Source organism: Rhea americana, unplaced genomic scaffold (assembly GCF_003343005.1).
Source record: "Rhea americana isolate MKP2758 unplaced genomic scaffold, rheAme1 scaffold_56, whole genome shotgun sequence".
In the NCBI taxonomy this organism is placed as follows: Eukaryota; Metazoa; Chordata; class Aves; order Rheiformes; family Rheidae; genus Rhea; species Rhea americana.
In genome coordinates, this window is record NW_028186712.1 from 4,797,153 (window position 1) to 4,823,873 (window position 26,721).

The window sequence follows — 26,721 nt, forward strand, 5'->3', positions numbered from 1 at the left end:
CATTTTGTTTATCACTGTAGCTCTACTCCATCTGGATTTTTTTCCACTGTCTATTCACTGAAGCAGGATTCTTCCTGAATGTTGGTTTAACCACTCGGCACTGCTACTTGCAGCAATGCGTTAAGGCTTCAGAAGCTCTGGGTAGCAGGCACTGTCTGGTGTCCACAGAATAATGACTAGTGTCAGTGATTCTGCTACATTCAGTAGTGAATAAACCAGCTGTGAGGAAACCCAAAGAAAWATGGCCAAACTTTTACTCTTTTATTTTAACAGCTTAAACTTTAAGGCTTCACTCCATCACCAGATCCAGGACTGTAAGCCTGTGAACAGACCTATTGATATCAATGATTTGATATTTGGTAGTAAGAAGTTTCTCAGAATTAATCTGGTTACAGAASTGAGGTCAGAAGTGATTCTTCCCTTTCCGTCTCCTCTCTTTCCCTTTATCAAACTGAAAAAACAAATTCATCGAGACTTCTTGATAACAAACAAACAAAAAAAMCCCCTCACTTACTGTTTAGCTCATTTGTATTAAATGCAGTATACGATGCGTTAAAACCATCRTGATTTTCAGAATAATCTGATTCAAATTCTACTGTAGCCTCATTAGAAAAAATGTAAACCGTTTCAGGATCAGTCCCTGAGAGAGAAGCTGAAAATAAATAAAGAATAAAATTGTCAGAGAGAAAACAATCCCACGTGCAATAAATTCCTCACTGATGTTATAACAATAGAACRGACCAATTTTTTGAGTCTTGAAGAATGTTCCCTCTGTTGTACTGTATAYCTTGCCTAAAACACCTTCAATTCTGAACTGCATTTAGCTGTTTGCCTACCACAATTATTATACACATCCCATCTCACATAGCTTCAATATGGATATTAACTAATAGAGAAAAGTCTTTTGTATTACACTGTGATTATGCTTTTCTGTTTGATAACAACCATACATTCAACATTATAAACCTCATATCCATGTACACTATGCTGTAAATATTCTGAAGTTTTGTGTGTATGCACTCTGAAACTCTATAATCACAATGATGACTATATATTTTTATTACATGTACTTACTTTCAGGATTTAATACTTAGCACATACACTTAAAGAATTTAAAGGAGTAAAGAAACTAATTACTAAACAGAGTAATTTCATTTTGTGATATAAGCATGAAGAAATATACAGGAACAATTACAATATTTCTAAATTTTTACTTTGAATTCACACTTATAAATTTTGTACCTGTGAAATGAAAGCATTGATACGAACAAGAATGCAGCAAAGTTATTACTCCYCCAGCTAAACTTGATATGATATGATATGGCTCCAAGCAACAACAGTCACACTAGTCACCGTATTCAGTATGAAGCAAATCTTGAATTCTTCCCTGTTCTGTGAAAGAAGTTTGCTTCCACTCTTTTTCTTCAGTAGTCGTTGCCCAGTTTCAGACAGATAGTGTTTCCTTTTCTGAGTGTTTTCTTTTTCAAATCTTTTTGTCTACATATAATACTACAAGGTCTACATAATGCCAAATTATTAAGGGAAGACAATGGGCATCCTCTTGTATAATTGAATTACATATGCATTCTTCTTTGTTCTTCTCTACACATTATTTTTACTTACTTAAACAGAAAGTCTAAATCTGGAGATGTATTGTACTCTTTCTTTTCTTTTCACTTGGTATTTCTCACCAATCTGGTGGAAAATAGACAAAACTCCAGTTCTATAGAGTAGAATACAGAGGTAGAGGGAAGTGATCCTCAACATCTCCAGCGTGGAGCAAAGCAACGCCATGCAAATAAAGAACGTGACAGCATCATAGTACTTCTCCCTCAGCTTCAGTTTAAATGCCTTCATTTTATGTCACTGTGAGTAATACTAAAGGACATTCGGGCAACACATTTTCCACGAAACATAGACGCCACAGACCATGGTACTGGTCAAGTTATTAAGATCATTCAGAATGGACCCTAAAAAATTAGATTTCTTTATGTATTAGGTAAGTATCTACCTGGTTACTTCATAATAAGTATTTCCACTTCAGTCACCTAACAGGGAAGACTGTACAGAGACACAATCTTTCACTTAAACACAAGTACACACACAGTTGTGCACACGTTGTGCATGTGCGCGCGCACGCACACACACACTCTTTTGTTTCCACCTCAAAAAACTTATTTTACTGCTTAAATTTTATTACTGGAAAAGTAAAATTGGCTGAAAAATAACCTTACCTCTTAAAATCTTGTTTTGTCCTTTGCCTTCAAAAATATATAAAGTGTCTGTATACAGTTGTGTATCAAAAGAAGTGAAGTTTAATTTAATGGATAATCCTGGAGRCACTCTAAGATAATGACAGAAAAACAAACTTCAGAATTCTATATTCTTCAATAATCTTTTCTTGAATGTAATAAATTAATTGTTTGCTTGAATGATGGAYGTAAGTTCAGAAAAAAATAAGTGAAATTACATTAAAAGGGTATTAAGCAAAATGAACTATTTGGACAATTTTTAGTTGTAAAAAAAATGGAAAGGGGCATAAACCTTTTATAACACTAGAAACCTTTTCCTTTTACTACTGGAGTGAAGTTCATTTTGGAGACTACTTCTACTAAAAATTCAGAATTTAATATTCATCTAGGCAGTCTTTTTCTCTGCTGCTCATTAAATTACACTCACTTTTTTAATACATGTTACTGACGGATAGTGTCTTACTTTTATGATAGTCTTCCTTAGGAATTTTGTATGGTATCAGAATGAACAGTAAGATATCAAAATCTATCTCCTGAAAGTCCAAAATAATATTTCTTATGCCAAAATTAGAATTTGCATGAAGATTTGTGGATCTCAAAACTACTGTTCTGGAATGCCTTATCAAGCCTAACCACTACCTAGTAAAATTCATTTTAACTAAAGTGTAAAAAATGCTGTTTTCTGTTTTGCTGCAGTTACAATCTTTTAGTAATCTAAATTTCAGTTGTTCTCCCATTACCCTCCAACTAAAAATATAYGACAGTCCATATTCTGAAAATATATTCATGTTTAGCTTAGATAAATTCACATAGCTTAGATCCCTATACCACTATTTRTTGTTTTCTAGAATTGAGAGGTCCAGTGAAATTCGAATGAATCTCCTATTTTTTTTTTTCTTTTAAACCAAATTTTATGGCAATTTTTTTCAGGATAGAAGGAAAGATGAAAAAGAAATCAAATCTTGTATGTACGATAGTGAGATGTTAATTTAATTTTTAAAGGAGTAATGGAAATAATAACACAAAATCTCTCCCATGGTTACTGCAAAATCTAAAAAGCTCCCATATAGAAACCATTCTGCTCAGAAAAAAGACAAAATTTGAGTACCCTACAGATTTTTTCAGGACTTTATTGTCAGTGCTGTCAGAATTTTCTAAAGCAGATAACTGGAAAATAAAACCAGATGGTTGCTTTTGTCACTGATCAATCTAATTATATAGACTTGCAATACCTGTACTGTATTAGTTGCAATTACTCATGAATTTTTCCAAAACTAAGTTTCTGATAGTTATGTACTACTATGTAGACAGATATAGATATCTACTCAGTACAATGTCTCTTGTACCTACAGCAGCCTTTGATGCAAAATTTAGATTGCTCCCATTGACAAATTATAAGGAAGTAACGCACCTGAGATATAACTATTTACCGTGCTCAAACTGTGGGATATCATGCATTATAGAACAAGTCAGGCTTATGATCCACAGGATAAAATCTTGTGCTTTTCCAGTGACACACGCTATATTTTAAAACCAGCTGTAGCCCATGATTATTGGCAAGTTGTAYTGCTGAAACTGAGAAGGAGCAAATATACTAAAGAGTAGGAAAACATAAGACTTCTTCCTGAAGTGTCAAGGTGAAGAGGAAAGTAATATTCTTCACCTACCTGAACAACTTCAGAGGCTACAGCTTTCAAAGGAGTYTGTGGGAATGAGAACTCCAAGTGTTGCTGAGTTTCAATGGCATTTCCTCAATCTCCTTGGAAACTCTTTTTCCCAAATTAGTATTTCTCAGAATCAAAGAATGGTCATTATTACAAAGCCATAATAAGTAACACTGCCTATCAGTAAAGCCGTAACTTCTGAATTGGCAATCCTGTGGATTTTYAGGAGCTTCAAACTTGTGATTCATTTAATGTATTTTAGAAGTCTACTTGAGGATGAGCTTTATCACATATTATGGCTACCTATTTTCCCCTGGGCTATTAAGAGGATCTAGAGTGTCAAGTTCAGACAGGTGTCCCTCCCTGTACATATTCATACTTGTTTAAAAATTTCCATCTCTCATGCCCAGGACATGAAAGGAATTTTGTGCTATTACTTCAAATGATACAGAGGTACCTTTAAAATATATTTCTAAATGGCATAGGAGCACAAGTACCATTTATTTCCAAGAGAAATGTGTACCCCTAAATCACAAGGCAATTCTTGAAAATTCCACCTATTACTAATAGTGATGTCTTATATAAAATCATTATGTAAAGATTAATATTTACTGTAGTACACTGAAATGCACATCTTGCAATTATTCACAAAGAGAATTGTGTGATTCATTGCGAACTTACAAATATATTCCAGTGCATGCATTTAATACACAAGATTTCTGAAAATCATACATAAGAATTTTTGCATGTGGTAAAATTATTCATATAATTATGGCTTTTAGGAAAGAAAGTTTTTAAAGAAAGATTGTGCAAATATAAGGGAGAAAATGTTGTTATAGATTTGCCAGGGTGGGGTGTTTGGGAATGAAAGAGGCATATGGTTGACATTGAGGAAATAATATCATCTCACAATCGAACAAACTCCAGGTAAAAAATTATTGGAAAATGGCTTACTGTATAATCCATTGGCAAACAATATTTGCATTGTATGGTTTTGGGTAATTCATAGAATGAAAAGACCCAGAGGAATCAGTCAACATAAATTTTCCATCACAAACTGCAGCTGTAAAAAGAAATAATTATGAACATTTGTCAAAATGCCATTTGAAAAACAGATGTAGAGCCAAAATGAGGGCAACCTAAGTTATTGGATTACATTTCTTACCTAGCAAATAATTTGTAAGCTGCAACGGGGAGATAAACTAAAACACACTACCAGCCTACTCCCCTTTCTAATGCCTATGAGTATTTGATCTCAGAGTATTATATGTGAAGAAAAGCAGAACAGACAATTCACTTCTAAGTTAAAGACAATCCCGCTTTTTCCATACTTACTTTCTTTCATTTTTACTTTTTACATTTCTAAGGAAATAGGATCTTGCCTTAATAGTTCCTGTCTACTGCTACTTTAAATAAGGAAGCTGTGCTTGCACTAYCAAAAACAATTTGATATTACATGAAAAAAAGCAAAGGGGGATATGGTCGACTATTACTATGTCTACTTTTATGAGCTTTCTAGWTGCTTGCCTTACATATCACTAATTACTCTGAAATAGTATATAAAAAATAACTATAAATTCCAAGCTTCCTGCCAGCTATCGAATTCATTCATCTAAAGTAAATGTCATCCATTATTTTTTATATTTTTTAAATTCTTTTATTAGTTTTGTTTTTTTCAGTGCTGCTATTCCATTTTATGCATGTTCTTAATTTTAAAAATCAGTGATTTAAAGAAAAGCTGTATTTTTAAACCTCGGCAAGGTTGGACATATTAAATTTATGTAGAATTATTTTACTCAGGTAGACACTGAAGAACTATTGAAGTCTTTGTTGCTCACTGACCATTAAGGAAAGATTCTGCCTTAGGGTGGTTTTTCCTCAGTTTTTCAGAAAGCATCACAGAGCTTTCAAATAAGGATAAAATCATTCCCATACAGGATTATCTGGAGACGTAAGGACAAGTTCATCAATTTGAGGCAGATAATCAGATACTAGAGTTTTTCATTAACATTAGAAATGAAATCATGGCTATAATGCCTATTCAAATTGTGAATAATCAATATATTGAAAATTAAATGGAAGCTTTATTGAACATAGTCTTCCTCTGGGAAATGATAATATACCATCATAAATTAGGTCTCTTTGCTCATTTTAAAAATGCAAAGTTCCTTCTGACTACCACTGCAACAAATACCACATGGAGCATGAAAATCAAACTGTTTCCATCAGGCTTGGGCATACACTGATTGTGCAGGGAAAACTTAACTAGTGATATTACCACTAATACATGAACTGGAATAAAATTATGCTCCCTTTTGCAGTCTTTGGGAGGAAGTCATGGGCTTTGGGAGGAAAACAGTGCACATGCTTTTAAATACGTAATGAAAAAGGTCCAGAACAGGGATAACTGTTATTATACAAAGTCTTTTTATCAGAACAGATCAGAACTTTAGAGCTGGGTATTGGTATAGGAACATATTTTCTGCCCATTTGAATTAATGAATTTTCTGTCCTTACCAATGACCTAATATTTACAACCATTTCTCCAAAACAGCAGTAGTCAAATTTCTTTAATTACTGGGCAGAGAAAACATTACAGATATCTTTCTAAGGGTAATATTTATATACCATTCTAAAATAGCAGCATGAAAAAAGAAGTCAAGATATTAAATTCAGGCATTTAAAAAAAACCCACTACTCGCTAGCCTACCCTTCATCTATACCAAAACAAATCCTTGGACATACTTGTGGTATGAATTTCAGGTGTCAGCTCACGTACTTCCATATGAATTCACCAATGGGAAGCAATGGGTAGGAGGAAGCCAGGGAAGCATCAGAAACAGTAAGAGATACCATGAGCACAAAGGGCAAAGCAGCCGAYCCCAGCACTAGATAGTCAATGGAAATGGAAGCAAATGATAACGTGAAATGGAAGTTTCTGCTCTGTGCCATTATTAATTTGTGAAGAATACATGAAAGAATGGATCTGTATGAAAACTTCTAAGGAAAGTGTTTAGTATGTCACTAATAAAGAGTGGTACCACTTGTTAACAAGACTTGTCTTGCAAAAAAGTTAGTGCTATAAATCATAAAGTTTATAGCAATGACAAAAATAAAAAAGATATAACACAGTGTCCTAATTAAATTAATGACAAAACTTTGATCTCTTCCACAGTTTATTCCTATTCTTCTTATTTTGTTTGTCTCTCTTTATTATTTCTTATGAGACATTGAGTGACTTGAAACCAGACAAAAAGATTGAAGCAAAAATGTGTCAGTCTCTGGCCTAGCATCTCAGGAATTAGTACGAGGATGGCTGGAACTGGTCCTATCCTCATGGCAGCAAGGAGGCAGCTGTGGTCAGAGGCTTGCAGCCTCATAGGTGTGGGTACCTTTCTGCCTCCTCCTGGAGCCCTCAAAAAAGATTCAGCTGCTCTCTCAGTGAGATAGCAGAAGTGTTTTTTTGGATTACATTCATGGCTTTCTCAATCTGCATTTCTCCTTGCCCATTTCTGTAGTGGTTATCACATCTGCTTTACATGCTGAAGGTCCTGGGTTCAAGCCCCAGTGGAACCAGCACCAGAAAATCTTTGGGAGGTTGGACTAGATGATCTCCAGAGGTCCCTTCCAACCTTACTGATTCTGTGRTTATCTGTGATTTCTGCTTACTTACACAATATACAGGGCACATGTAGATGATGTAATCCTATTATCATTGAATTCATGGCAGAAGCTTCTTGAACTGAAAAGAAGTCAGATCAAGCCCCAAAATTTCAATTGATGTGYCCTTTCTCTGCCTCAGGGGCAGTACATTACTTCCCAGTTTACACATGGTTAATCTCTCTCAGTACTGTAGTGATGTTACGGGGTAGTTAATCACAAAACATTACCCTAGACATACAATAACTGGAGCCTATAAATAGAAACACCTCCTGGGCTCAGCCTCCAGCCTCCCTTTCCTCACACTTCTGTGCTATATGGCTGCTTTTCAGCAACACTCGCCATTATTAATAGATGCTGTTCAGASTTTCCACATTTCTTTGGAGACCCTTTCACTGACATTGCTAACTGCACTGCTGCAATGGCTTTTTGTTACTGCATTCTACCACAGAGCCAGAAAGAAACCTGTAAAGCTGATTTTAATCAATAAAAGCAAAACATAAATGTATTTAGTTGTCTGAATCTCTGCTGAGAATCTTATAAATTTCATTGTACTCTATCTGAGGCTGGAAGAGACTATTAAAAATTCACCTTTCTATCTTGTATTTTAAACATATGCTAAACTCAGAAATACTAGAGGGAATAATAAAGATAGAAAAAACAGAGTTGTTTAAAGATAGAAAAACAGCAACACCATTGGGTGCAAGAATGCTTGTAACAGGGATTATAAATTGGCTGTAAACCTCATTGTAAAACTCTGAAACACTTCTGAAAATCTAGACAATTTTAGCAACTATATGACTGTATTTAGGGATAAGATATAAGTGAAAACTCGAAGAGGTGGAAAAACTGGCAGGTATCCCAATCATGCATGTCTTACTAACATTTGCTCCACCGTTTTTGCAAATTCTGCTACAAAATGTAAATACGTAAGTTTGGAGAAGSTATGAGTTCTTGGATGGAAAATTTTAAGATGCAAAATGTAAAGTAAGGATGATAGCCTGAGCAATAATTTTTCCTCCAGCCAGAATTCTGGTATTTCCATAAGATTATGAACTCAAACCGCCAAATTCATGGTAACTGAATGAATTTCTTATCAATACTAGGCATAAGTGAAGATGAACAGGGGCAAGCTGCCCAGCTCCCTAGAGTGGACTGTAACTGCAGTGAGTTACTTTACAATATTCTGCCTATTTTCAGGTGCATGCACATGTTAAAATTTTCAGCTCAGTTGTGCATATTTTTTACAGGTYGGAGAAATGTGTCTATGATCAAGAAATAATATCCTGACTTCTAGAGGAACAGGGCACTCAGGACTTCTATTTGGCAGYGATTCAGGAAGAGATGCAAACCAGATCCAAAAGCCATGTGCATAAGAGACTGTACTTGAGCTGAAGAGCTCTGCTAAAGAGCTCAAGCACAGTTCCTGCTTCAAACAAGAACACCACTCTCTTCCAGGGCAGAACTGAGTTATGCCTACCGCATAACATCTGACTGCAGGCAGATGAGCTGATTTTTCCTTGTGTTGACCAATGTAGAAATGTCATTTTAAATTCTCTCCTACATAATTGGTGTAATTGTAAAATTTTTAACAAAATAAAATCCAGACATATCCATTCAAAAGTAAGTAAAAAACATTCATTTCGATGAGACGCACGCTACTGCTTTTTAACTACATTAAAAAGATATGCACTCTTTTTAGCTGCATCTACAAAAAGCCCAAACACCCCTCCCCCCAAAAAAACCCAAACAAAATCCATGTCCCCCMAAAACATCAGTATCATAGTAGAAAAGAATGATTGAATAACTCTTTGGGATTATGCTGCCTCAACACTTGTGGAAGGGAGGTCTAGCTGAAGCTACTTTAGGACCTTCTGATTCCCTGAACTGCAGAGTGAACTGCTCAGAGCCCRCTGTTGTTACGATATGGCAGGATGCAGCCGCTGCAATAAACCGGATGGGTTCCAAAGGATATTCAGCCTAGAATTTTGACGGATGTTTTACCAAAAGGCTGGACTGAGTGTTAGAGCCTCCCCTCCCTTCTGAACTGGCCTCACTCACAGAAGTACAGGTAATGGGCAGGCCTGCAATTCACTGTCTTTCTCAAGAAAATCCTATTTCTGGCAGAAAGTGTCAGCATGTTACCACCCCTCAATACCAGGCCTAGAGTGAGTATATTTCAATAATTTTTAAACCTTTAATCTTTTATTTGCTTGTTTTTAAACTAGAGCCCATCATTTAACATGTTTTTGAAAGCTCAGACCAATCTGCCCCCATCATTATTCCCCAGAAAGCTTAGAAGGAAATTCTCACAGAACGCAAATAAACTTTGCAGATTCCTCCAAAACCCACTGGTGCCAAAGGATATAAAATTACTCAGTTAAAAACCAAATAGGTCTCAAGTTTGTACAGTTTTCTCATCATCATCTTTCATCCTTCACTGTGGTGCTGGCAACTCAAAATGTTTGTGTCTCAGTTGTTTTCAAAGAGGTGCCACACTGACCTAAGTTTGTTCCCACTTAAACAAAAAGAAACTCTCCTTATTGCCTTCAATATGAACTGTTTTAGGCTCTCTTTAAAATCCTCACTACCATCTAATTATTTCTTGAAGGGCAAATATTGACTATCATTTATTTTATTTTATATTTTTAATTGCAGTACATTAAGAAATTATATAACCTTATCTAAAATGAAAAGTACAGTCAATATATCCTTAGTTTAGAGAGTATATTTTTAGTTAAAGCATAGGGGATTTCAGCAGCAAAAGCCAAGTAGGTATTTTAAAGCTAATATTATGCTTAGCAACTTTAAAATAGGCYCTGGCATATTAGCTTATTCTCTGTCTAATTTTTCTACATAGGAGGCTAAAAGTTATTAACTCAATATCTTTCCTCATGATAGATTAGCAAGGAGAATACTTTTATAGCTGCTCTCTTTATGAAAACATATATCAGATACTGTATTCATATATCTGAGTATATTTGCATCTTGGGAAAAATTTTTTGTGAAGTGTTTTGTATGATGATATGCTTAATGAGGGTACAGGTTGGAGCTTAGTTTTAGTGAGGGAAGGCTATCAAGAGAAAACTCGTTTTCATTTATTTTACAACAATATTCCCAACTTAATGCTGTTTGCAAAAGCAGAAGATAACACTCTGAGAAAAAGTAAAACATATTGCARTAGAGTAAGTGTAATACCTTCATAACTCTAAAATACGGGTGGCCGTATTGATGATACAAATAATTATTTATATGATTTGACCAATTCTAATATACTTGAGGAAGACAGRAGAGCTGTGGTTTTTTGCAGTTTGTGGTTTTTTTTAAGTTTTCTAAAGATGGTAAGAGTCTCTGATTGCATGGATATAATAAACACTTGATTAGTATCAGTCTAAGATTGTATATCATTACTAACCATCAAAACAGAAACTTCTCTCCTGGATCCAGATATGACATTAGGTGATTTCTGATGCTGGGTAATGTGACCTCATATCTTTATAGGATCACATTTTTATTTATTTGGATATTTGGATATTGGATTTGGACATTTTTGATATTACTGGCATACAACTTCATAAAGAGTTTCTATATTTACAAATTATTTTATATTAATAGAGTCAGCTTGTGATATTTCTTCATTATTTAAGCATAAGATTATTAATATGAATACTTAAGAAAATTGTGTTCATTTACGAGATAAAGATTATAACACTATTCTTAATCATTCATATTATTATTTCCCATAGACTTTATTTTCATTGTGCAGTCTAGACAATTTAGTCTATTGACAAGTTTATGTTTAGAAAATTGTATGACAGTGCTTTACATTCTTACCACATCTTTTTTCAGATTCATCTGAACCATCTGGGCAGTCCAGGACTCCATCACAAAATAATTTTTTTTCTATACACGATACACCATCAGCACAAAGTTCAGCAAGAGGCAGGCACTCAACTGAAAAAAGGACAACAGCAATAACAACACAGAAGTAATGCAGTTACACTACAGTGGAAAACGTGCTCCAGCACAAATCAAATCAATCACTCTATTGCCTTTCATAAAACTGCATTTTTAGAAGCCTTGAGTGAAATATCACATTCTAAAGATAAATTTGGCACAGAGTTGATAAAGTTATAAGCAGTGACATTTTTGAAACTAAATTTGAAGTGGGTTTATAAAAGAAAATTCCATTAATTCCCATCTCTTCCCTTTGACCAAATATACTTTTTTTACACACAGAAAAAGAAATTTTCCAATTTCTTATACTTGACTAATGTCAAGTATAAAACTATGTTAAATATAAGTTTATTACATACTATATTAYAAGACTATAATAAGTATAAATTGACTAACTATTCCTTGGTTTAAATAAGAGTGAAAAATCTGTGAGTTTAGTCGAATGAAATGCAGTTCAATYTTTTAACTTCAGTACATACATCAAAATTTTTAATATAAAATAAACAATCCCATTCTTGACCAATCTTTTTGAAAAACTAAAGCCTTTAATATTGGCTTTGGAAATAACAGAAATCTCCAGACAGGAACATCCTACTGTTTTCAGATTTTCAGATTAAATTTCAGATTGAATTTATAAGGTAAGACCAAATTTTGGCAGAGAGTGTTAAACGGGTAGAGTGTTAAATGTGCGGAATTTCAGTAACAGCATTTCCCTAGAGGTGCATTCACACAGAATACGCTGTAGGTCTGGTTCTTAGATATCTGCGGAGCTGAAGTAGGTCACCTTAAAGTGAACAAAACCACTCAGCTAAAATAAGCTTCGGAGAAACACTAAAATTCTCGAACATTTCATTAAATACTAGGGAAGCTGTTCACACCGCTCCGCCCTGGCAGCCTGACGGAGCGCGGAGCACTTCGGCGCGGCGGCGGAGGCGCAGCAGCCGCGCGGCCGCCCGCACGCGCGGGGACCGGAGCGCGCGCGCGCGCGCGCTGTGCGGAACGTGGCCGGAGGACGTGATCCACGCGAGCCCTAGTCTTTCCTCCAGAAAACTGAGCAGCATTGCCATCTGCTGGTTTTAAAGAAATTAACGCTTTCTCGCGAACCGCCGTGACTTTCTTTCGGGAGAGTGAATTACCCCAAACTGTAACCTTAACCTTCGCCTTCGCACTAAAAAATGGCATTAAACGCTTTTGAAAATGCTTTTGAACGTCTTATATATTTCACTAGTTAATGAAGCTAGAAGAAGTTTTCAAATATACAAGCAGCATTGGTTTTTCATCCATCTTAAGCCAAATGAGAGTTTGTTATCTGTGCCACATGTTTTCCAAAACCCCTCAGAAATAACAGAGAGCAAAAATGAGCGCTCATTGCGAGCATCTAGATATATAAACATATATATCCCACATATATCCTGTTTGTAGATGGCACATGCTTAGAAGTCCCCTTTCTTTGAGGGGCACTTGTTTGTCAAATCCAAAGAACATCTATGTATTATGTATTTATAGRAAGAGGATGCAAGAACTGGTTTAAGACCAGCGCATGTAGAAATGATGAAAGTCTAAGATTTCAGATCGTTCCATATAACCTCCCTGCTTCTGCCCATATGAAAGTTACCTACCTGACGTTGTTAAGGACTTGCTTGTAGTCAGTTGTCCTAAACCTGGATAAACACAGCCCAGGGTTAGAACATTACTGCTTGCTCTCTAGGATCCCTCTGCAGTTGCTTGGGCAGAACTAGGCAGTAGCTAGTCTGCTGCTACGAAATCTGCATTATATGATGTATCCAAAAATCCCAGTTTAAGTAATGAGTATCTTGATCCTGAAGGCCAAATTTCAAGACAAACATGAGAAAAATAATGTGGAGCTCAAGAGTATTTTAAATCTCACTATTTTGGACCTATCTTTGTTCTTTTACGTCTAGTCTGTGAGTAACTTCAATAGACACTTTTTCCCCATTAAAATAACAACAATGCTTTTTCATCTTCCCATGATATGAAAAAGTTCTGACCTGAAGTTGGTGTGAGAGAGCTTGTAATTAGATTTATGGGATCTGTTGAAACAAGAAGTTATGAGAACTTCATTACTGGAACTAAAATGTATATGAACATTTTAATATATATAACATTGCTTAGCCAATCAGTTATTGCACTATGAAAAGAGCCTCAAACGTATATTTGTATGTTCACATATATATGTACAAATGTTTTTAGCTATATTTACACATACACAAATGCATAGATATATGTGTAGATTTATATTACTGTTAGTTAAATTGCAAAAATATCTTATCTGTGACTTCCACCACACCTTCCCATTAGTGACATTTTTAATAACAGTCTTCTTACTGAAGGTGTCCCTGAGGTTCCCAGCTTCCCGAAAGTCTTAATTTTGATCTTGGTATAAGCATGCCTCTGCACTATTTTTATTTACTATATTAAGACTCAAATACTTGAATATGATGATATCCTCAGCTGAAAATGATTCCCATGTTATTACAGTTAATAACTGCCTCTCCTTTAATGTATGACAYGAAGAACTGGAAAGTGGGAGATGTAGTAATGCAGTAATGTGATCTCTGTGGTTTATCATCTACCAGTATTGCTGTCAGAAGTTGCTGACTATAGGCTGTGGAGGAAAAACAGGATTGTTACAGAGGCTCCCAAAAGTGCACACACAAGCTGATAGCCAGGAAAGCGAAAGCACAGGATAACAACAGAAGCGTCACGGCTATAAACACAAATCACAAAKAGTCAGTTACTAGAGGAACTTGCTAAAGGAACTTGTGAGCTGCATAAAGCTGAAAAAAGCATCCAGCATATGTAAACATATTGCGTCTAGTAAAACTCGATATACCATAGACTTTGGATTGATAAAGAAAGGACAAATAAGCAGGTTAAAAAAACATATAAAAATGACTCCAAGCATTCCCAAGAGCAAGGAGGAAGGGGTCCCTGCCAATATTATTTCCATTTCAGACTTGGGTGCTGACAACTCACAGTTCCCTTTCCCTTCCTCTGCCCTCCCATCTTGCTCAGTTTGTTCTTGAGGATGAAAAGCAACATTGACTTTAGGATACAGAGAGATGTTGAAAGGACAAGCATATTACCAGAGAAAGAGATAGGTGGGAAAAAAGTATATATGATCAGTTTTGATTGTATCATTATTGGGAATAAGCTATCATAACTGGACACTTTGGACTATACATGCTAGCATCCCTGTAATCGGACTAGCAATAATTCTTTCAGTGTTAAGACTATAACTAGATGATCAATAAATATATTCTTCTATATTCATAGGTCTATATATAGGGTATATTTCTTTACCCACATAACTTGCAYGAAGTGTATAGTGTGGTACATCACCCTTAAGAATAATTGTAATTTGTATGTGATAAGTGTACTTCAGCCTAACACTACAAGGTCCCTACTGTATTTTTCAGCTGTCTGTCTTACTTTCAGCAGGTTTGTACTCAGTGAATTTGTGAGACCAAGAAGCTCTCTCTGTTTTATCCTATTGCCATAAAACTTCTGGTGACAATGGAATGAAAATCCATCAACATTGCTCAGCACGTCAATAGCTGCAGCACAAAGGCAAGACTCCCAAACTCATCTACCCACCTGAATCTTAACAAAACTTCAGCTTGTAGTCACAAGCTAGTCAACAGAGATTCAACTTTTGAGTCTCTATGCTCTTAAAGCATTCATAGTCTCATGACTACTGTTTTCTCAGATGGTTAGAAGTGGTCAAGTGCAGCTGAAACATCACTTATGGACCCTTAGCAATGGCCCAACAGTCCAGGCAGCTATGCTAAATTACACCAGCTAAACAGGAAGTCTTATACTTTTTCGTATTTTATTGATAACAAAAAATAGTTTCTGTTTTATTAAAGATACTAACCTGATGAAGTTAAAGGCAGTTTTGTAGTAAGATTTTCAGCAGCCACTGGAAGAAAGTAAGTTCATTATAAACTCTCTTTATAATGCTGTCTTGAGTTTTTTACTAATGAGAGAAAGGAAAGTTTTTTTTTTTTTTTTTTTTTTTTTTTAAAAAAAGCATTGAATTGCTAGCACTGTCTTTCTTCCCTCCTTTTGACCATTTCATCCTGTTCCCAGCTTTTTCCTCAAACTCTATACTATTCAGAGGAGGAATGGTCTATATTAATCCCTTTCTGTTCTTCATTCTCCTGCACATAAAATGTCTTTATCTGAGAAATCTCTACCTGTAACATAAGATGTGTCCTTCTAAGCATACAGATGACACTTTTTATACTATGGAGCTTTTTCAGACACCTAGGTCTTGTAGAACAGTATTCAGAGCAGATAACTGAGTTAAAATTAAACTAGGATAATCTGCAAGAAAAAAAAAAAGTTTCTTTTATTTACTATAGAAACTGTTCTCAGTCAGGTCCATCCACAAATCCATGGGTCCCAATGAGATGCACCCATGGGTACTAAGGGAGCTGGCAGATGTTGTTGCTAGGCCTATCTCCATCATCTTTGAAAAGTCATGGAGAACTGGAGAGGTGCCTGAGAACTAGAAGAAAGCCAATGTCACTCCAGTTTTCTAAAAGGGCAAGAAGGAGGACCCAGGCAACTATAGACSAGTCAGCCTCACCTCCATCCCTGGAAAGGTGATGGAACAGCTCATTCTGGATGTCATCTCCAGACATACGGAGGAAAAGAAGGTGATCAGGAGTAGTCAGCACAGATTCACCAAGCAGAAGTCCTGCTTAACCAATCTGATAATCTTCTATGATGGCATGACTGGCTGGGTAGATTAGGGGAGAGCAGTGGATGTTGTCTGCTTTGACCTCAGCAAGGCTTTTTACATTGTCTCCCATAACATCCTCCTAGATAAGCTCAGGAAGTGTGGGTTAGGCGAGTGGACAGTGAAGGGGATTGAGAACTGGCTGAAAGGCAGAGCTCAGAGGGTTGTCATCAGTGGTGCAGTCTACTTGGAGGCCTGTGGCATCCCCCAGGACTCAGTACTGGGTCCCATCCTGTTCAAGTTCTTCATCAATGACCTGGATGAGGGAACAGAGTGCCTTCTCAGCAGATTGCTGATGATACCAAGCTGGGAGGAGTGGCTGACACACCAGAAGGTTCTGCTGCCATTCAGAGAGACCTGGACAGGCTGGAGAGCTGGGCGGAGAGGAACCTCATGAGGTTCCAGAAGGGCAAGTGCAGGGTCCTGCACCTAGGGAGGAATAACCCCATGCACCAGTACAGGCTTGTGGCTGACCTGCTGGAAAGCAGCTCTGCAGAGAAGGACCTGGGAGTGCTGGTGGATGACAAATTGATCATGAGCCATCAATGTGCCCTTGTGGCCAAGAAGGCCAATGGTCTCCTGGGGTGCATTAGGAAGAGTGTTGCCAGCAGGTGGAGGGAGGTGATCCTGCCCCTCTACTCAGCCCTGCTGAGGCCTTGTCTCGAGTACCGTGTCCAGTTCGGGGCTCCCCAGTCCAAGAGAGACACGGAGCTACTGGAGAGAGTCCAGTGTAGGGCTACGAAGATGATCAGAGGGCAGGAGCATCTGCCCTGTGAGGAACGGCTGCGAGAGCTGGGCCTCTTCAGCCTGGGGAAGAGAAGCCTGAGGGGGGATCTTATCAGTGTGTACAAGTACCTGAAGGGAGGGTGTCAAGGGGACGGGGATAAACTTTTTTGAGTGGTATCATGCGACAGGACAAGAGGAAACAGGCAAAACTTGAACCACAGGAAGTTCTGCCTGAACATGAGGGGGAATTTCTTCCCTGTGAGAGTGACGGAGCACTGGACCAGGTTGCCCAGAGAGGCTGTGGAGTCTCCTTCTCTGGAGATCTTCAAGGCCTGCCTGGATGCAACCCTGTCTAACATGCTCTAGGTGACCCTGCTTGAGCAGGGGAGTTGGACTAGATGATCTCCAGAGGTCCCTTCCAACCTTACTGATTCTATGATTTTAAGTCACAGCCCTATGTGTTCCCCTCTCTCTAGAATGGAAATAAGACTTCTCTTGCATATTGAAATATTGGAAACAAAGGTACTACATATGCTATATTAGTTTGTTGCTATTATATGATTGCTAATTGGTTCTACTTGTCATTTTATTGCAGCACTCCTGATGGAATGGACAGATGATGTCTCATTTTAAGAGAGACATTTTAATGATACACAGGAAAGTTTACTTGTTCACYGGTAGATATAAAACCTTTCAAAAAGCTCTTCTTAATTTTCTTTAATGGCATTTTTGAGGTATAATGAGCAACCACTTTCCACAAAGATGTGCAGTTATTTAGAACAACTTCTTATAGTTGGTACAAGTAATAAAGAGAAATAAAGATGTCAGGATGTCACTCTGAATTTAGCCTTTGAATATCCAAAGTGCTTAGCAAGAAATGCATCTTTTAGTATAGAGTAAGAGACATTTCACACCAGATGTCCCACTGATTAAGGCAATCAGTAACTACTTAATAGTATCTCCAGCAGGTCTTCAAATGTCAGCTAATCAACTTCCACTTCAAGGGATTCAAATTACTTTTTATCCTCTTCCTCAGTGAAGACCTGTTTTAAAGCTTTCAGAAGTCAAACGAAAAGTTGCCATTGCTTTTGCTGGGCTTCCACTTAAGCTTCGATAAATTTTCTAGTACTTGCATATTATCACCATATTTGTATATTTACAGAATTTAAAATCATCTAGTCTTTGAAGCCACATTACCTGTTTCCCATTTACGTATTGCTTAAGCATTAGAGAAATATGAACTAAGTTCCTTGGGTATAATTTTCCTGAAGCCAGACTCCTGTATCAGTTTGTTCTTACTCATGTGGTTCCAATAAATGAATCCTCACTCACTGCAAGATCAAGCACTTTTCCTTATTAATTAGTAAACCAGAAAGATAATTGCCTTTACTTAGGAAACAACACAGCTGGATCTTAATTGCATCAATTAGAGGGACAAAGTCATTAAAAATGTTAAGCTTCATAAAAGAGGTGAAATTGAGTGGTTTTCACTGAGAAATAACTACTTCGTCCTTTTGTTCCTTTCTTAGTGGACGTATGCTAAGCTGATTCATACTTTCTAGTTGCCTAGTTTGTAACTGGTTTTCCTCTGTGGATAATGAAAGTTAGTAAGTAATGAGCCTCTTGGTAGTTAGGAGCCAAAGCTTTCATTCATGCTAACTATAGCTCTCAAGGATTTAAAGAGAAAAAAAATGTTTATTAGCATTACCTGTGACTTGTATGCTGTTCACATCAACTTTCAAAGTCCGTGTAAGGCTAGTTTTATTTGCTTCTATACCCCAAACCAGCTCATTTGTTATTTTCTCAGTAGATACCCACTGGGTAAAATAAAGGTTGAAGATCACAACAGCTCTAGCAACATAAAACATTATAGAAGAACGTTAGTTAAACCAGATAATAAAGTAAATGTGATATTTGACTTTATCATCCAGACAGAATTTTGCAAAAGCTCAAACTATCATAACATGTTGGCAGGCCAATACGACACACAGAAATGCCTCTTAATTTTTAAGGAAGGTTTGAACCTGTAAGAAACACATTTTCTTTCTTTTTCTCCTCTTAATTAAAAAAAAAAATCTAAACCCCATTGATATGGGTGCAATGAAGCTGGATTTGAAAAAACTAAAGGAGAAATAAATTTATTGATTATTGAACGAGTCTCCTAGTTTAAGCCCTAAAATATTGATGGTAAGCCTTGAAATATTCATTAAAATATCATACAAAGTGACCGCTTCTGTAAATCAAACATTTCTAACAATCTGTGGGTTCTACGTCTGTGAAAATCTCTTATGTGACTACCTGGATTCTCATAAGGAAATGGTAAGAATTTCTATTTTAACCATAGAATTTAATGGTTAAATTATCTTCATCCTCTATGGGACCTCAATTTTATCTAGAATATTATCTTCTTGCTTTCTCCTATATTTTTTAAATCCAATTGTTGTATTTTCTACTTGCAGTTATATTAGGGTAGTGTCAAAGTATGAGTTATGCTTGCTTAAGAGGAGAAAGTTTTTCTCCATTTACTTCAATTTAGGTGCAATCTTTTTTCTTTTAAGCACTTATACTACTTGCAACTAAGTCAACAGTGCCTTTTGATAAGGAGTAATTAACCCTCCCATTGGGTTGAGCAGTTTGCAATATATTGAAAAATGAGCATCTTTCTTTAATTTCTTACATGATTTTGATAATTTCTAGGTCATGCTGAGTAAACAAAAGCTTTTACTGCTATCTTGGTGACCCAGGGGAGTTCCAAGGGTGAAATAACAAGCAGATTGCCCAAATGGGTAAACACCTTTTAAATGAAAAGAGTCAACTATAAAATAATTTTGAGACAAAGTAGTACTTCAAGTATTTTCACAGTAGAAAGGAAGACAGGTCCTTTCTGACATATTAAAAGCCAGATCCAGCACTCACTGACATTAGTTTTTCTGTGACTTTTATGATCATTGTCTTAAGATGTATAGATTGTACTGATCTGATGAAATGTAGATTTTTTCAGTGCCGTAGCTACCCTTTTTGGTTGATGGAAAGAAATAAGCTATTCTTTGGCATAATTGATCCTTTTCTTAAAAAGATGTCCAAAATAGACCAGATGAGAAAATCCTAAAATAACTATTTTTCTCCATTGTTTATGAAAAGAGTCTGGAGCAGCTAGTTCAAATATGTTTACATTTTTGATGAGAAATTTTAAATTTTGGTGAGATAAATCCCATTTTATTTGCAGAAAACAAAATAGTATGGCTCTGCATCCATCTCACAGGGACAAAAGCCTGGAAGGAACCTACTCGCACACTACCTACTCCATTCCCGTGACATTAAAAAATCCCAGATAAAGTGATCATACTCCATCTTTTTAAATAATTATGTTTTTCTCTCTTCTATTCCAGTCAAAAGACTACTCTAATTTAAATCTGCTTCTCATTTTCAGCACATATGTACTCCTGCTTTGCTTATATCCAATGTTCTTTCGACAGCACTCTCAACTGAAACTGAGAATTAAAATTTTTAAAATTTACCCGCTTAATGTTTTTGCAGAAGGCGTTCACATACGCTTTTCATGCTTCTCTTTCTAGGTTAAACAAATCAACGTCTTCCAGTTTGTTCTCAATTCCCTGACAATCCTAGTAACCACTTCTGCACCTGTTCCAGTTGGAACAAATAATCTTTCTTGAAGAGGGGACATTAAAATTGTACACAGCAACTCTGACTGATTCTCAGCAAAGATATGCATCATTAATAAATGTATTTATTAAGCAGCATTAATGTTTGCCTCTCCTTTGTCTTGCCTTTTAGGGCAAGTTTATATTAGAGAATCACAGTTATATAGAAAGGATGGCTGGTGTATATATATATAAAAATATATAAAAATATAAATACATATATAGAATATATATATATTTTCTATATATATTATATATACTATATATATATATATTCTCTATCTAGAGATATAGACTATATAAAGAGGGAATTTCCTACTTCTCTTATATTTTCCACAGATAAGCTGTTTACTAATATGATCAGTTGTCATATAATGACAGCTTTTCTTTAAGTTCATGATCTTACATATAAGGCAACTAATTTTGTCATTCATTTCTTAATGTCTTTCAGTTTTTCCAGAGTCCTGATTCTTCCCTTTTTTACTATTGCCTACCATACTATATCATCACATTTTCTTTAGTACATGTACTTTTGAAAATCTTCTTACTAATAACAATATCAAGTGAGATCAAACCCAAGCCTGAACAACTTTCCATAAACAATCTCAGCATATATTATTATTCTTTCCTTTCTAGCTAGTTTCTTACCAGTCTCATGGTCCTTGTACCTTTCAATTTTTCTTTCTAAATTGACAGTACCAGAGTCTATTACATTTTCTTTTGCACTAATCTTAAAGCATGTTTTTTTTTGCCGAAAAAGTATACTTTGAAGCATGCTTTGTACACTCTTCAGAGAGAACTATCCGATCTCTAAGCTGTATTTCTTCATCCATTTATCGCCCCACAGCAGAACTTTCTAAACTAATACAATATCTCTTGCCCATCTGTAAGTAAACATGTAATTACCCAGTTTCAGAATTCTTGGAGCTTTCAGGACCTTCTTCATATTTCCTGTAGGAGAGAAAAAATTAGCATATGATTCACCTTGAGTTTACAATCACAGAGATATGATAGAAGTGTGTTTTGAAACTATTTAATAACAGGAGACTGTACTACACACTTCGCACAATCAGGATCTTATCTAGAGCAGCGCAGATGGGATTAATGCCATGTCACTCACTGTATTTATTGGACTTTGTTGCCATCTAGTCTTCAGTCAGAAAACTGACATAATGGGATATTGAAAAGTGGGGTTTAATTAAAACAAGCTTTAATAAGTGAAGAATGGCTACTGCGCCTTTTTAGGACACACAGGATGCAGCTTTACCTGGTGTCAAATGACAGCCCCACTTGCTAACGCCTCAAGGTATATGAATTCAGTGGAGTCTGTGGCTGTACAGATGGAACAGTGTACTTCCATTTATCTCAGCTTATGCCAGCAGAAAGTTTAGACCTCTATCGTGAACCTTCTTCAAGTTGGCAAGCATTGACAACCCTGAAGATATAGCACAACTAATAAACCTTATTTATTTTTATTTTWTTTTTTTTAAGAAAAAAAGGAGCTTTTTTGGCTTTTCTTTCAAATATGGATATTTTGTGGCTAGGTCTAGTGGCTAAACTGCTAAACTAGTATTCAGCCTTACTTATCTGGTCAAGGAATGGATGTACTGAAGTCCGAAAAAGAATTTTGCCTGAGCGAACACAGTGGTACAAAATTCCCCACAGCAGCACTTGAAAGAAGTGGAAAGAATAATACAGAAATTCCCACGGGATCTCTTTAAAAGCAAGGTATTTGCGACTATTACTGAAATTAGCTAAGTGAGGACTCTTTACATTTATTTGAAAAGTTTAATTAAACTGTACCTACTTGAACTGCAAAATTTCACATCTCTCAAATTCATTTTTCAGATGACTTTCTTGAAAGATTTCTTGTATCTATACAGAAAAAAAAAATCTTGGACCAACATAATAATTAAAAATACACCCAGTTGAATATTGCAATCATGACTAATACTCAACAGCTTTTCCTCCTCAAATCTAGACTATGGAAGCCAACTTTTTTTTTCTTTGATGCCTCATTGATCTTCACGTATAATAATATACTTAGTTCTTATCTGGCTTAATACCTAAAATATCTCAAGTTGAAAAGCAAAAAAAGGCATCAACAGCAGGCCATGTTAGGAAATTAATGTAGCTAACATACATCTATTATGTACTCTTAAAAGTAGAATTTAATACAGTAAGTTCTTACCAATTGTTCAACGTCAAAGGCAAAGATTTTGAAATCAGCTGATGATCTGTCTTGCAATCCAGGACTGAATGATGTCCCAGACAATATTTTAAATGTTCCTATGTAGCCATGTGTATTTCCATCTGCTTCAGCTGGATTATTAAAAATAAAATGTTTGAATTATACAGAAATATATGCAAGAAACGGTGTTAGATTTAGTTACACACAGATCATCAATACAGTAACTCTTGGCTTTCTGTTTTCCTTTCTAATCAGAACTGCTTTACCGAGTACTGATTTTAAAAAGTGTATGATGATTTTCATCTGCTTAAAGGACAGTATTTCCAACTATAACCATGTTCTTATGAATGCTATGTGACCTTGGTTCTCATTACTTTCAATTCTGTAGTAAACACTGGACTTGCCAGGAGCACTGTGAAAGAGACAGTCGCTAAAGGAGATGTCAAGCTGTATGTAACACATAGGGGACAAATACATGTAGGAAGGATGATGGCTACTGAATTAAGAATTTTTTGTGTGTTCTGGATTTAAAGTATCTATAATTACTACTTCACACTTTCTACATTAAAAGCTGTGTATCTTTTATATAAATGTACATCACTTTTGAAGGCAACACTTATGTCAGACTAGTTAAACTATTTTTGAGCTGACCTTTCTTTTACCAATGTATGCGTGAAATGCTGGGAGAATTTATGAGGAAACTAGATAATTGGTCCCTACTGCAAATTTAATCTTGACTTTCAACAAGCTACAGCATGTTGAAAACAATTCTTTGAACATCAAAAGTAATTTCTCATTGTATAACACTTTGGAAATGTTCAGATAAAACCTGAACTGATGTGGTTGCTAACCCATTGCACTACCTGTGATATTTTTTAAGTTGTGATTGAAGGCACTTAGACCTAAAATGAGTTTTAATACAAAAACAGGTAACTGTTATTAAGAATAGAATTTATATTTTGGGAAATACTGGCATTTTGAAATGTGTAGAAAAAAGATAAAAAATTGATATTGTCAAGATATCAACAGCTAATGATTTATTCAGCATTTAATCAAGAAGTTCTTTAAACCAAAATTTCATTTTCAGTTGAAAATGATTCCACTTAGATTTTCAAATTTAATTTACTTCCGATATCATTAGCTTAATTGTATCATATTCTAAACATTGACTATATATTGAGAATTAACTTTACATAAGGCTGGCAGCTGACTGTGTAATGTAGAATCTCTCTCATATTTTACTTAAAAATTATCTTTAAATAAAGAAAAGATTCCAAGAGATATAGTACACCTAAAATTCCTCACAGACTTCAGTGGATTATTAATGTCTTTTTGAGTCAACCTTACAAATGGAGAAGAAATGGCATAATTTATAAACAGTTCAGAATATTATGTTCTCCATTTAATGAATTGACTGAATAGCTAAAACTTTTACAGTTTGGATTGTATTCGAAGGATCTTTTCCAAAGTCTAAGACACAAAAAGTCTCTCCTTTGATTTCAGCAAGCTGCAGATCATGTTTTAAGTGCTTACATTTTTGCTTAATTTCTATTATCTATTTCTATTATCTATTTCCAGTGGAGTAGGGGAGCAAAGTGTTAAAAAAAATAAAAACAAAAACTCAAGCATTAAAAGCACGAAATCTGAAAAAATACAATAACAAAGTCTGAAAAAGTCTGAACTTCTACTGAAGAACTTCTGAAAAGGTTGAAAGTTGACTGCTTACCTTGTTTTAACTCCTGGATTAGTAGCCAGGAAAGTACAATCAGTCCAACACAAGCACATACAAAAACTGCAAGCAGAGAAGCAAATAAAATTTCATAGTAAGTGAGAGGAGAAGTTTTCTTATTAAACAATTTCTGTAGCTTCATTTCTGTCTTGAAAGCGGGTATCAAATAAGAACTGACAAAAACCCTCAAATAAGGAAGGTAATAATCCACATGAACTGATATTTATAGGAGACGTCTGTAAATTAATTACACCATAAATCTTCATTGACATTGGTTTTTACAACATTCCCGAACAGTCATATTCATGCACAAGATATGCAAGTACGAACAAAAAAAAATCTCTTCAGAAAGGGGCACTAACAATTAAATCCTAGATTAAACAGAAAAAGAGAGAGAGAAAAAAAAGAAAAAAAAACAGAAATATAAGTTTGATCACTGAATTTACATTGTATTCTATCATTTGGTGTTTTTAAGGGAATTTTAATATAAATGATTGCTGCTGGATTTCCTGTTTCTAGTACTTTTTTGCTAATTCTTCATATATGACTTCCATTATGAAGTCATGCATGTGACTTCATAATGTAATATGTGAAGTATATTATGCTCTCTCTTTCATCCTTTTTTTTATCTGCTTAAGATTTGTCTTAAAAAGTAACTGAATATGTATATGAGATGCTGCCAAACGAGTTGTTCAGCATGGGACTGATTCAAAATCTACTAGAAATGGTAGAGAAGTTCCAGTCTATCCAGACTCTCATTGAGACTTCAGCCCACTCCTCAGTGGGCTTGGTGGTAAACTCTAAAATCCCATCAGAGGAAAACTAAACTAAATACTTATATGAATAAAAGGTTTAAATACTTACATGGATCTAAATTATTTTTATCTGTCACGCAGCCTTTGCTTAAAAACAAAATAATATTTTTTTCCTTGGGTAAACATATCAGAAAAGAAACACCGCCTATGGCTCAAACCTACCTCTTCCCTTATACATACCTACATGTATACATACACATATATTTATATTCATATGTATGTGTATGTATATACATCGTATATAATATATACAAAAAGAGTTCTTACTCTAGTTCATCCAATATCATGACTCAGAGATCCCGTTTGTTCTTGCTTTATAACCCAAGATGATGAGGCTGCTCTGAGTTTTACTGCTAGCACTCACTTCAGCTGAAAACTGAATATATCCTTAAAATAAAAAAGCACAATCCTGGAGTACCTCATTAACTTTGTGTTTAAGTAAATCATTATTTATTGCTAGTAATGGACAACATTACTGAATTTCTTTAATTGTGTTGGCCCAACAGATTCAATTGAGTATGCCAGTGTCAGCCCCAGATTTCTGCATGTGATTTASAGTACTTTAAATTTCATAAATTCTCTTGGAGATGCCTTCAAAGGTGCCAGATCTCAAAGACTGGGCAAAGAACTGTTACATCCTCTAAGATTCTTTGGGCCTTCCCTGTTTCTTTCCAATATCTACASTCTCCATTTCCATCAAATTTCCAGTAGACCGAGCCTTTCCTTTCCAAAGATTGACTCAGACCTAAGTTTCCCCTTGCATTTACAGGCAAGAGTAGGGCTGATTTGCCCAGTTTCTCCATTTCAAAAGGGAGGGCTGAGGGATGTGATACAATAAATCTGCATTTAAGACTTCTGGGCCAGAGTCAAAATAGTGATTCACAGGACATGAAACACAGATTGAATATGATTTTGCTGCTGGATTTAATTTGTTCACAAGTTTTGATAGATTAAATTTGCATCAAAAGGCTTTGAACTGGATGACATACTGTTTGTTCAAGCTACTTTTACTTTATTAAGGATGTAGCACTGGCCATCCACATCACTAACTTTATCAGGGACTTGTCTTCCCATGGCATACTTAAGCCTGTCAAGAAAATCTAAAACAAGTACACATTTCATAATGGCTTCTCTGATTAGTTCTCCACATATGTGATAAAAGGACCACACCTTACGCAGATTAAAATTTTACTGTTGTATTATCCTCCACTGCTGAACACTTTGCTGAACTATGGTACAGTAAACTCTAATCTTAAGTGATTATTCAGCAATAACTTGAATACACCCTCCGTCCAAG

The 26,721-nt window shown here is 35.6% G+C and overlaps 1 protein-coding gene across 1 annotated transcript in view; it reads right to left on the minus strand.

Moving 5' to 3' along the window:
* TMPRSS15 (transmembrane serine protease 15) overlaps window positions 1–24,751 on the minus strand; it is a 56,558-nt gene extending 31,807 nt beyond the window's left edge. Inside the window, exons 1-12 of the mRNA XM_085318882.1 lie at window positions 24,607–24,751; window positions 22,881–23,011; window positions 22,497–22,564; window positions 21,596–21,640; window positions 18,736–18,878; window positions 15,432–15,476; window positions 13,543–13,584; window positions 13,153–13,194; window positions 11,411–11,530; window positions 4,871–4,979; window positions 2,235–2,344; window positions 515–652 (exon numbers count right to left, since the gene is read on the minus strand). Coding sequence (XP_085175008.1) covers window positions 515–652; window positions 2,235–2,344; window positions 4,871–4,979; window positions 11,411–11,530; window positions 13,153–13,194; window positions 13,543–13,584; window positions 15,432–15,476; window positions 18,736–18,878; window positions 21,596–21,640; window positions 22,497–22,564; window positions 22,881–23,011; window positions 24,607–24,751 — 1,138 coding nt within the window. The remainder of the gene's footprint in view (window positions 1–514; window positions 653–2,234; window positions 2,345–4,870; window positions 4,980–11,410; window positions 11,531–13,152; window positions 13,195–13,542; window positions 13,585–15,431; window positions 15,477–18,735; window positions 18,879–21,595; window positions 21,641–22,496; window positions 22,565–22,880; window positions 23,012–24,606) is intronic.
* Window positions 24,752–26,721: the final 1,970 nt, after the last annotated feature.